The sequence below is a fragment of the Crocuta crocuta genome, unplaced genomic scaffold (assembly GCF_008692635.1).
Source record: "Crocuta crocuta isolate KB4526 unplaced genomic scaffold, BGI_CrCroc_1.0 scaffold70, whole genome shotgun sequence".
NCBI lineage: Eukaryota > Metazoa > Chordata > Mammalia > Carnivora > Hyaenidae > Crocuta > Crocuta crocuta.
The window spans coordinates 16796004-16809279 of record NW_027528417.1 but is presented as its reverse complement, the minus strand read 5'-3'; the positions used below and the strand labels follow the sequence as shown (position 1 = coordinate 16809279).

The following is a 13276-nucleotide window of genomic DNA, read 5'->3' as shown; positions in this document are numbered from 1 at the left end:
AGTATCGTAATTCATAGAAACCCATTCCTACCCAGCAGTAATATTAATTGAACTGGTGTATATGTATGTTCCCATTCATACTTAAGAATTCTTTTATAGTGTAAAATCCTTTTATGGTGGCGGCAACTACACTTTTTCTCTATGGGACATACCGACCAAAATGTTACAGACATCTTTTTTGGTTAAAATTTGGCTTTATCATCTTTTTGTAATTTTTTAAAATCAGGAGTGACAGGAAATTCTGTTTCTGAAGACTTGTACTTTTATTTTCATAATTTGATTTCTTTTTTATTAAACAATTCTGTTTCTTTTAAGTTTATTTATTTTGAGAGAGAGCAAGCAGGTAACAGCAGAGAGAGAGAGGGAGGGGAGAGAGAATCCTAAGAATTCTTTTATAGTGTAAAATCCTTTTGAGGTGGCGGCTCTACATTGTCAGCACAGAGCTCTATGCAGGGCTTGAACTCATGAACTCTGAGAGATTATGACTGAGCTGAAATCAAGAGACCCCAATGCTTAACTGACTGAGCGACCCAGGCGCCCCTGTAATTTGATTTCTTTCACAATTTCCTTTCAGTTTGGCAGTGTATATTTTCTTTTTAGTATTAGACAATAGATACATCTCAAGGCTTTTTGTAGGACCTTTAATGATTTGTAATTTTGCTTATACAGCAGGAGCCATAATTTATTTTGAAAATAGGTCCAGAGTTTACTTGAACTATAATCATTTAATAATAGGTGCTGTGGCCCTCCTACACTGTTGGTGGGAATGTAAACTGGTGCAGCCCCTCTGGAAAACAGTGTGGAGGTTCCTCAAAAAATTAACAATAGAACTCCCCTATGACCCAGCAATAGCACTGCTAGGAATTTACCCAAGGGATACAGGAGTGCTGATGCATAGGGGCACATAGACCCCAATGTTCATAGCAGCACTCTCAACAATAGCCAAAACATGGAAAGAGCTTAAGTGTCCATCAACGGACGAATGGATCAAGAAGATGTGGTTGGAGGCGGCAAGATGGCGGAGAAGTAAGGAACTCCGTACTTGCGCTCCCGCCCATACATCACACGGAAAAATCTGAAGCCATTGGAAACCTTACAAAACCTGAGAGACTGGGAGAAAAAGGACACAGAATCCACTGAGAAAGCTTTCTAATGTGAGTGCGAACGGGGGAAGATAAAATCGGGCCGGGATCTGAGACTCCAGCGTCGGAGGCGATCCCCCTCTGCCCTCACGGGGAGTGAGAGGGGAAAAAGAGAGAGTCCGAAACAGAAAAACCTCCGCTCGGAGAAGAAAAACCTCCACTCGGGGCATAGAAAGACCGTACTTGCCAAATTGCCAAATACCTGCATGCCAGGTCCCCTCGCGCCAGCTGGTCCCGGGGGCGCTGAGCGCGCAGACTGCTCCTTTGTGCTGGCTCCTGGCGGGCTGGACTTCAGAGTGGTGGCGCGCCTGCCGCCANAATAGTTGGGGGATAGTGAGAGAGGCAAACCAAGAGAGAATCTTGAATGTTGAGAACAAACTGAGGAATGATGGGTGTTGGGGTAAGGGGGCGTGATGGACATGGAGGAGGGCACTTGTTGGGATGAGCACTGGGTGTCATTGGAAACCAACTTGACAATGAACTCTTTATTAAAAAAAATAAGTGCTATGGGAGGGCACCTCTGTGGCTCAGTTGGTTAAGTGTCTGAGTCTTTTTTAAAATTTTTTAATGTTATATTTATTTCTGAGAGAGAGACAGACAGCATGAACAGGGGAGGGTCAGAGAGAGAGGGAGATACAGAATCTGCAACAGGCTCCAGGCTCTGAGCTAGCTGTCAGCACAGAGCCTGACGCGGGGCTCAAACCCACGCACTGTGAGATCATGACCTGAGCCAAAGTCGGACGCTTAACTGACTGAGCCACCCAGGCACCCCAGGTGTCAGAGTCTTGATATCGGCTTAGGTCATGATCTCATCAGCTGTGAGCTTGAGCCCCACATCGGGCTTTGTGCTGACAGCACAAAGCCTGCTTTGGATTCCCTCTCTCACTCTCTTTCTCTGTCCCTCCTCACCTCATGTGCTCTCTTTCTCTTACTCACTTATGCTCTGTCCCTCAGAATCTCAAAATAAATAAACATTAAAAATAATAAAAATAGATTCTATGTTGTTTTATGTGAATTATGTCTCAGTAAAGGCATTATAAGACAAAACCAAACAGGTGCTGCATGTAGATGATCTTGACCACTCTGAGCTTATATCACTATATATCCAAAAAGAAGTCATTATTCAGATGACTTGAATTATATAAATCTGAACCAAAAATATGTCTGTTAACTCTAAAGTGAATCTGATGTGGTCTTTTGGTAGCCAGGGTGTTTGTTTAGTCTTGTTCAACATCAGTATTACTGTTTGAGAAGAGAAAGATCTTAATTATTAAAGATGGTTGAGGAACTAGATGTTTTAGATATTATTTTCCTGACAACTGCACGTTAAAATTTTAAGCATCAAAGCTAGGGGAACAACCTTTTTTATTTTATTACAGCTATATTGAACTATAATCCATACCAGAAGATTCACCCTTTTTAAAGTGTACAGTTCTGTAGGTTGTAGTACATTCACCGAGTTATGCAACCGTCACCACAATTAACCCATGCCGTTTTAAAGGAAATCTTTACAAACTGTGATCCTTGTGTCAGAACATAGAACATTTTGAACATAATTTCTTAAAGCTCATTTGAACTGTGCCATTACTTTTACAATTAAAGAGAGCAGCCCAAATCAACTTTGGATTTAAGTCCTACTTTAATGTGGTGGGGATATGTTTATTTGGCTCTGGTTATATATGTAGTAAAGACTGGCAAGTGTTAAGGATTGATGATGCTCTCGCTCCATTTCTGATAGTCTGAGTTTGTACTTAAAATCAAAGCTGAGTTCTCCTTTTTTAAATTGCAAAGTTGAACTGAATTTGGCCATTTTCTTAATCAGTTTGAAGTTATGAATGGTAAACCCCAAATAATGTCTTTAGAGTATTACGTTAAGTGAAATTACAAAGAAAGAAGACCTCTTTGGTTCTCTATTATTCAGAATGGATTTTGTGTTCTACTGGCTACAGGGCGGCTAAGTTTGAGGTGATAAACAGTTTTACAGTTAGGACTTCCAGGTAACAAAGTTAGCACCCTGGAGTATAATTCCTAAATATAGAAAGAAACACAAGAGCTAAACACTTTTTTTGGTATATGCTTTTCTTTCTTCATTCTTCCCTGAAGCTCTAATAAATATTCTTCCAAAATGATGAGAACATGTCTTTGAATTTTGTTTTATTTTTATTTTAAATGTAGAGATAGCATTAGGAGTTGCTGAGTTTTATTTTTCTTGCTTCTTTATTTATAGCCCCTGACTGGTTACGAAAGAAACATATGGTTTTGCCATTAATCTCACCAGCATTACATGCTGCTGTTTGTCACCTTTTATGCTCTGTTTACTGAATTTTCCACTATTTAATTTTCCTCTCCAGGGCTTTCGGTGTTGAACCAAAATATATAATTGTCTTCCCTAGCATGTTTTTTTTTTTTTTTAAACCATGCTTCACAGAGTGGAAGGCCTAGCAAATATGGCATTTTCTTTATGTTCATTAGATTTACTTTGTAACTCTTTGTAACATTAAAGTTTCATTAATTTCCCTGTCTTTTACCTGGTTAGTAATTGGTAATCACAAAAATATGATGGACTATTGATTAACATGAAACTAACATGAAAAATATGAAGCAGAGGGGAAAATTGTTATAAATATTACATTTGTGGATATGAGAAAAAAAATGGATGTGGATTTCTCTCCCAGGACATTGCAGATACTGTTTATTGAAAAGTGGTATGTGGTTCTGGTGCATTTGTAGCCAGTTCTCTTACCACTTGCCCTCTTCCAAGACTTCAGATGAGGCAAAGGCCCTCTCCTACTCTCTCCAGAATCTTCCTTGGCCTTTTTGTGGAACTCGTCATGAAAGACCACACCTGCAGATGAACCAGCTACCACTTTTCACAAGTGACATGACACACATATAAAGAAATAACATTTGTAAAAACATTTGATTTTACATTCAGTAAAAAATAGTCTTAAGAGATAAATAGAATTAGCACAGTTCTTAAACAAAAAAAGGAAATGAGTGAACCAGGTAAATGAAAACAAGGCAATACAGTGTATGAATGGGAACATGGAAAACATTTAATTTTGCCAGTAATCAAAGAGTTAAAGACAGCAATATTGTTTAATTTATACATATTAAATTATCTGGAAGGAGAACCAAACACAGTAGTCTGGTGAAAGTGTAGAATTCTACATTGCTGGTGACAGTGTAAATTGGTGCTATGATGCTTTTTGAGGATGATTTAGTAATATATTTTAAAGGCCACAAGAACTTTTGCAGTCAAATGCTCTACCACTGAGTTATACCCCCACACCTCAGATTTTTCATATCTTTTGATTTAAGATAAATTTCTAGAAGTAGAATGATTAAGGAATTAAATCCCCCAGATGGGAAAGACTATATATGTAGATGTTCATTGTGGCATCATTCATGATAGTAAAATACTGGAAGTAAGTTAAACCGCATCTTCTTGATCTGGCCATGTGTAGCAACATGGATGGACCTTGAGGGTGTTATGCTGAGTGAAATAAGTCAGGCAGAGAAGGACAGATACCATATATTTGCACGTATAGGAGGATTAGGAGGAACTTAACGGAGGACCATGGAGGAGAAGAAGGGGAAAAATAGTGGGGGAGAGGGAGGGAGGCAAACCATGAGAGACTCTTGAATGCTGAGAACAAACTGAAGGCTTATAGTGGGCGGTGGGGAAGGGGGGTGATGGGCATGGAGGAGGGCACTTGGGATGAGCACTGAGTGTTATATGTAAACCAACTTGACAATAAACTATTTAAAAAAAATACTGGAAGTAAGTGATATCCAACAGTACAGTAATACTTAAGTAAATACTAATGTTTCAGCATGTTGAAACATTGTTGAGTTAGACAAAACGGTAAATTTAAGGGTAAGTAGCATCATAGAATGGTGCTTGGTATATAATGTTGCATGAAAGAATTTGGAATTATATCTATGATGAGTATAACTCTAAAATTATTCATGGACTACTTGCAGAAGAAATAGGAAATAAATAAAACATAATTATTGAGTGTGGTGGCATTTAGATTAATGAAAAAATTTTGTTTCTGCAGTAAAATAGATTCCAGATATATTTTTGGAATAGTGAATATTTTCATCTTCCTTTCCCATCAATAATCCCTGCCTCAACCCTTTGGGAAGCAAGGGCTAAGAACTAGATCAAGAAACATATTGCTTTGCACATGAGCTGGGAATATTTAGATACCAGGAAAGAGGAAAGGATAAATTAGGAGTAGTCCTTTCTATTTTATTTATTTTTTTGGAGTAATTTTTACACCCAACATGGGGCTCAAACTCATGACCCTAGGATGAAGAGTTGCATGCTCTGCAGACCGAACCAGCCAGGCACCTATAGGAAGAGTCCTTTTTCATATTTTTTCCTACTTGATTGTGTTCATTTTACTACCCACTGCCATATCACCAGGGTCTTTAAGAAGCAGTATGCCGTAACAGACTTAACGTAGGTTTTAGGTCAGAAGGCCGAGTTCAAGTTCGGACTCTATCGCTTGTTGGCTATGTGACAAATAATTTAACTTATTCAGCTTTTCTTGGTTGTAAAAGTGTTGGGATAATTGATTGAGACAGTATATATATAAAATGTTTTTCACAGTACACAGTTCTATGCAAGTATTGTTACTGTTTTTGTTAAGCTTGTTTGTTAAACTTTGTTGAAATAGGAAAACGAGATATAATTAGCAGACTGAATTTAATGGATGCTCAGAATATTTCTGAAAGTATTTTTTTTTTCTCTTTCTTTTACAGGGATCTTTTATTTAGCCAGATGTATGACAAATTAAGTGAGAATTCAGTGGCTAAAGGAGTGTTTTTGGAGTGCCTTGAGCCTTATATTTTAAGTGACAAATTGGTGGGGATGACCCCCCAGGTAATGAAAGACTTGATTGTTCATTTCCAAGATAAAAAGTTAATGGAAAATGTGGAAGCTCTTATTGTACATATGGATATCACCAGCCTAGATATTCAGCAGGTGAGTTTATAGAAAATTTACTAATACATGGAATAAACAACATTCCTCTATTGATTATACTTACCTGACTGACTGGGCCTCACTGTGCCTTCTATCAACCCCAGTTGTTTACTGAACACTTTTGCTAAGGTGTCTCTTAAACTTGTCTTTGTCAATATTTCTTAGGAAGGTTGTTTAATGAAAGTTAGATTATGAACTCTTGCAAGCCAGTAGTCTTCTATTTCTTTGACATCCCCCGGAGCACTTAGCATAAAGTTTACATTTGGTAGTTGCTCAATAAATGCTTACTGACTGATCCTTCTTCATCTGTTTATTCACTAGTACATTTTTCATCCTGCAAGTGAATTTCAACTATGAGTACTTACATGCAAATAATAGAATATTTTTACTTCTAAGAGTATTCTGCCCTTTTTCAGAAGCTACTTTATATGTCCAGAGTTGATAACTTAAATACATTGAGTTTTGAAATGCAGAACACAGTATAAGAAGCAAATTACAGGATGTCTTAGCTTGATCAGCCAGCCCATTGTTTGATAATCTACCCCCAAGAATATCTGAGGTCTCTAAGTAAGTTTTCAGTCCGAAATTGAGGAGCTTTATATATATATTTTGGCCTTAGACATTTCACTCTTAACTCTTCAGTTCCGTATTAGTCCCAGTAATGAGCATGCTGCTTCTGCAAAGGTGCAAGGTGCTAATAAGTAAATAAACCTATTGAGCTAAAATATGAGGACTTAAAGATCTTTGGCCAAAAGTACTTTTTTAAAAGGTGTAAAATCACACAGAAATGAAGGGCTTGCAGAAATGGTTATTGTTTTCTTCTTGGAAGCTCTTTATGAAAGGCTGTGAGTTTGCAAAGTAAAGCCAGATCCTCTTTTATGTATGCCTTTGTGTTGTATGGGTAATTTGGCAGAGTCTTCATGTCGGATAATAGTTAAAAGTGATTTGAGAGCATGTTATCAATCTAGTTTGATTTGCCCGTCATCAGTGTAAGAAATTTCTCATTTCTTGTCTTCCCAATATTTTTAGCTTTCCCTAAACACTATGTAAATATGCTCTAGTGTTTTTTATGTTAAAATAACAATTAAAAAAAACCTCTTCAGTTTTCCTGTCTTCATACCAAGCCGTCTTTCCTTCTTCCCTGTAGGTTACTGCCCCATGTCACTCTTCCTAGTCACAGCCGGATGTCTTGAAAGTGTCATCTAGATTGTACTTCCATTTTTCCCACATACTAATAAGTCTTCAACCTTGCTTTCAGTGGAGTCAGCTATGCCCTCCATATTCACTATATCAAGTCCTATTTTCCACATTTTACTTACTCATTTGTTATTAATTCAAGGGGCACTGATTGTCAGGTTCCAAGGATGCTTCAGTGGACCCTAGAGCTGACAGTGCTTATCCTCTCGGAGGCTTACATTTTAGCAAAAAAGTTTGATGACAAACAGATGAACCAAAAGTTTATGTGTTATGTTAAGTCAAATAAGTATTATGTTAAAAGTCAAACAGTTAATATGGCAGAGGATGTGAAGCTGCCTTAGATTGGTTAACTGTAGAAGATCTCCCTAAGGAAGTCACATTGAGTCTGGAATCTGACAAGAAGGAATCAGCAATTCAGAGATCTTGGAGAAGATTGTTCTAGGCAAAAACAACAGCTAATGCCCTCTGTACCCCCCCGAAAAGTCTTGATGTTGAAGTTAAAGTAAAAGACAAACAGACTTGGAGCTTGGTTGAAAGAGAGAGGTAGTCCCTTCAGGGCAAGGTACAGATTTTTACCATTTTATTCTGAGTGCTCTGGGAAATCATTAAACGGTTTTAAGCAAGATGACTGGTTTATTTAGGGATAACAGAATGAAGGTGGCCCAGACCAGAAGTAAGATTAATCAGACACTGGTCCAAGAGGTGGTTCTGTCCAGAGATGGTTGCAGTGAGATGGAGAGAGATGGCCTGAATTTGAATATGTTTTGGCAGTAGAATTGATTTGCTGATGAATTGTATGCAAGAGTGTAGAAGTGTGGGAGAGAAAGAATTTAAGGATGACACTTAGTTTTTTTGACTTGAGATAAATGCGGGTAGTGATTCCTCTAAGAAGATTGCAAGACTGGATAGGTCGACATTTGAGAGACAAAATCAGGAGTTCCGTTTTTATTTTGAGGTACCTATTAGACATTCAGGTGAAGATACCAAGTGGTTAGATAAAAGGGTCAGAGGGGAAGCTAGGGGTGAAGCAGTAAATGTGTTAATCATCAGGACAGAGATATACTATCACAGCACTGGCTGACAGGGAGGGTACTGAGAGAAGAGAAGAGGTCCCAGAACATCCCTCAGTCTCAAAAGACTCTCCTGTGACACCTCACTTCTGTTTTTCCTCTTAATTCTCTGGCTGCTCCTTATCATTCTCCTTTGCCAACCTCTGCTCTTCTTCAGCCTTCTTTGCTTGCCCTCTGGAGTGTAACTCTCATAGGAACAGAGTATAGAGTACTATACACTGCAAGTCGTAACTGTTCCTCTTCTAATATTTTCTCAGATCAGTTCTCTCCATCCTTAAACACTTCAAGCTTCTTTCTACCTTAGACCTTCATCCTTACTGCTTCAGCCTTCATAGTCCCTAGATTTCATCTCTGCTTTTGCCTCATATTATACGCATCCTTTAGTCCTAACTTAAATATTGCTTCCTCAGGGATGACCTGAATTCGCTAGAGCACGTTAAGTTGCTTTGTAACACATCACATTTGTAAATGAATTATTAGTGTAATTGAGTAACTTCCCCAGGCGTAACTCCCATACCATTTTGTGCCCCTCCCTTCTTTTATTTAGTGTCCAAAATGAACAGTAGTTCTGTAAGGGTAGAGACTAAGTCTGGATTTGTCTGGTCTATCACTTTATCTCTGATGCCCAGGAGTGGGCCTGAATATAGGTGTTCAGTAAATAATTTGTAGAGCTATTGATGAAGGGTAAAATGAGTATGGAAAGGGGGAGAATGGAGAAAAAAATAGACTTTGGGGATATTTGAAAGTAACCATTGTACAATTAAAACTAGTATGGAACCTACAACAGCTGTTACCCTGACATTGTGTTTGAGTACTGTTGACCCTTGAACAACATGATTTTGAACTACACAGGTATATTTATATGTGGGCTTTTTTCAATAAATACAAGCCCAGTACCATAAACGTATTTCTTCCTCCTTGTAATTTTATTAATAATATTTTTTCTCTATCTTTATTGTAAGAGTATAGAATATAATTCATTTAACATACGAAACAGGTGTTACTCAACTATGTTATCAGTAAGGCTTCAGGACAACTCTAGGCTACTGATAGTTGAGTTGTGGGGGGTTAAAATTATATACAGGTTTTTTTGCGGACGTGAGGAGGGGTTAATGCCCCTAACCTCCATATTCTTCAAGGGTTAACTGTACTTCAGTTTTTTTCAGAGAAGGACTAAGAAAAATTAGGGAAGAGAATTCAAGATCTTCTCCATTGTTAGAGCTTTAAGGAAAATAATTGGTGAGATTTACTGAATTGCGCGGAACAAGCAACTCTTCTTTTTACAGGTAGTTCTCATGTGTTGGGAAAATCGTCTGTATGATGCTATGATCTATGTTTACAACAGAGGCATGAATGAATTTATTAGTCCAATGGAGGTAAGATATTTCCTAACTTGGACACATATTTATTTAACATTGCCCATGAATGGCTTTTTTCCTATTAATTTGTTTTGAATAATTCAGATTCTGTTTTCATCCAATCATTGTTTAATTTCTTACAGATTTATTATTAGATTTGCACCCATTTTAGCTTGGGACGTTAGGTGACCTTGAATTTCATACCTTCTGCCATTGCTTTCTTTTTTGTCTGCTTAAGTAGGTATTTAAATCCTAGGGAACAATAGATAAAAGTACCTGCCTGTTAGACTAATTTTTTTAAAAGAATTTTTGATATTATAGTAAGTTTTCCAAAAGGTATAAAATATTTATATACTTATTGTGTGTAGTAAATGTACTATTGAGAAATATTATTTGTAGATATATTGTGCCGGGGGAAGGTCCTGGATAATGGTGGAAGATCTTTGTTAATTGCTGTTTTCCTTTTTCCAGTTTAGCACTTAATAGCATTCATTATAATTTATTCTTCTTACCACTAAAAAGCATTTGGGCTTATTTTAAAAAGAACCAAATGCCATATCCATCTTGTTATTTGCCTTAAATTGAGGACAGAATTGTAGATAATGGATTGTGGATGTATGTAGCACTCTGCCAGCCCATTGTTTTATTACATTGACTAATTACCTGGCCCAGAAGAGCCAGGCATCTGTGGAAGGCATCCTGTCAACTCTCCTTTCCCCCCACCCCCATATTTAATGGCTATCCAGAACTGTCTTCAGTATTAGTAAGTGAGCAGTTACTTTGTGATATTTCAGGTTTTCTTAAACACCCTTAGCTTCGTAGGTAGGTGAGTATCACTCTAATTGAAAACTCCTCCAGTTATGGTTGTTCCTCTCTTCTCTTGGTCAATTTTTAAAATGTGCCCTCTTCCCCTGGTTTTGTGTCTAGTAAAGATTTTTTACACTTGAACATCTTTCAGCTGCTTTCCTCTGAAGTTCAGTACTTCCCTGGAAAGAGCTGTCAGCTGCCTCCTCAGTGAGGTCCAGGACGTCTCTGCAAGCAAAAAATGTCTTCTGTCTCACTCTTAAACCACAGTTAGGAAGAATTAATGCGGTTTCTGTGGGATGCTCCAGTTGGGTGGTCTGTGGAGAGGAAGTCCCGAGAAATTTCCAGAGAATCCTGAGAGAGCCCCAGGCCATCAGAGGGTCCCCATTTGGGCCACAAAATGTGGGACATCCCAGTTATAAATGTGGGGCACTCTGATCACATGGGGGCTGGTGGCATAGGTGGTGAAAGAATTCACCCAAGAAAGAAAAAGAGATAAAAGTTTACTGAATACACCGCAAAGGTGTGGTAGACAGGACAGCAAAGGAGAGGCAGCAGTGGTGAGTGGTGAGTGGCCACAGTTATACGGTGAAGTGAAGGAATATGGGACAAGTGGAATTTTCTTTTTTGGTAATTTTAGGAACTGTGCATGGTTATAATTGGTCAGTTAGGGCCTGTGACTGTTTTGAGGTGGATCACTTAATGAACCTATTTGAATTGCTGTTTGCTTTCAGCTCCTTGGTCTTGGTCGCTGTGGGGCCTTTTACCTTGATCAGGTTTCCATTGCCCAAACCTGTTCTCTAAAAGCCACCTCTACAATTTCTACCTTCTCTCAAAATAATCCTTAGAAACAGATTCTAAATTCAGTATTCTATGGTGATAAAAATGATTGCTGGGTTTTTGTTATTGTTGCTTTTTAAGTGTGTGTGTGTGTGTGTTAATCCTCAAAATCTGTACAAATATAAATTTGCATTTATATCTGTACATCTCATATGGACTGTGGGCTATAAAGGTTGCCTTGTTTTAAGAGAAGTTTTCAAGCTTAATGGTTTCTAGAAAGAGCTTGGTATTATTAAATAGTCATTTGGAGAGTTTTAGCAATGGGAGGTTAGGTGCATTCTGTGATTCCTTATTTGTAATTTTCTGCCTACAAGGAAATCACTTGCCATTATTTAAAGTTTATTTTAGTACTTAAAGAGGGTTAAATTAAAAGGTCTCCTGCCTCTTGAAAATTTCTAGATTTTCTGGAATGACAGTGTCATCACGTTTGAGATGACTACCAGGGTCTCTGAAATCTTTCCTTAGTTCTAGCTGTGCCTGCTTCTGAGGTAAAAATAGTGCCTTGTGTTGGGAGGAAAAGCTTTTCCTCTAGGAATTTAGGTCCCAGTGGTGGGAGGAGGGCTGCAGATTAACTGACAAAAGACAGATTAACTGGAGAAAAGGTTATTCACACAAGTACTGGGAGCGCTTAGTAATGAGTACTTTACTGAATAGCCAGAACTAAAGGTTTATACACCTGTTTAACGAAATATTGGGTAGTGGGGAGGGAGGGATTTAGGGCTTCCCTGGGAAAATATGGATGGCTTTTTTGGGCTAACGAACAGTGTGATTTGCAGGTCACAGTGCTAAGGGTCTGTCCTGTCCCAAACAGGAAACTCCCTCTTAGGAAGGGGCCAGTGTAGCTTCAGCATTAATCTTACAGTGTTTAAGTTCAGATAATGTTTCCTTTTGCATCTGGTGGTGTTCAGATGTTTTCAGTTTAAAGTAATCTTCATTGCCATTTTGGTGGGGTGTTAATCCCTTCACTTTTATTTTTAAATAAAGCATTTTGAGGAACCTAAGGATATTTTATATCAGCAATTACAACTCAGCAAAGACCTTCACCTAACTGGTATTTACTAAATGGTTTCTTTCAATGAGGAATATGATAACAGTTGTTTCCTAGTGATTCTTCAATAATAGTTTGTGTCCACATTAAAAGTATTTATATTTAATCTCAAGAGCAAATAACTGGTTCAGAGAAAGGTGATTAATAGTGTAAGATTCTTGGTTATGTTTTTGAAAAAATAATTTTTGAAAAAGTGATGGTTATTGTTTTAATTTTAATGCAGAAACTTTTCAGAGTCATTTCTCCTCCTCTGAATGCTGGAAGAACACTAACAGGTATTTTCTAAGTCTTATTTTTTTCCCTCTTTTTTCTATTTTAAGATATTTAAATTCCATAAAATTCAATTTTGTGTGTGCAGTATGAATTTTGATAATTGTATAAAATCATATGATCACCACCATAATCAAACTGTAGAAGGAGCTAAAGTTCCTTCACACAAAAAAGTTTCCTCCTGCCCATGGTACTCAAGCTTTTCCCCCAGGCTGATCTCCAGGCAATCACTGATCTCCTTTCTGTCATTACATTTCTTGTAAATGGACTCATACAGTGGGTGAACTTTGGTGTTTTATTTCTTTCACTTAGCTTTGTTTCTTTGCTCTCACTTCACTTGTATGTAGAGATACGTCCATGTTGTTGCATGTGTTAATATTTTGTTTGCTTTTACTTCTGAGCAGTATCTCATGGGTTGGATATACTGTCAGTCAATTATTTATTCACCAGATGATGAACATTTGAGTTGCTCACAATTTGGAGCTATTCTAAGCAATGCTGTTACAATATTAGTGAACAAGTTTTGTTTCTAATTAAACTTTTTTTTTTGA

At 37.7% G+C, this 13276-nt stretch overlaps 1 protein-coding gene across 1 annotated transcript in view; it reads left to right on the top strand.

The window, feature by feature from the left end:
* Positions 1-13276, top strand: part of VPS8 (VPS8 subunit of CORVET complex) — a 259051-nt gene that overhangs the window by 79924 nt on the left and 165851 nt on the right. The window contains exons 22-24 of the mRNA XM_077754439.1: positions 5916-6138; positions 9692-9781; positions 12679-12730. Of these exons, the coding sequence (XP_077610565.1) occupies positions 5916-6138; positions 9692-9781; positions 12679-12730 (365 nt within the window). The remainder of the gene's footprint in view (positions 1-5915; positions 6139-9691; positions 9782-12678; positions 12731-13276) is intronic.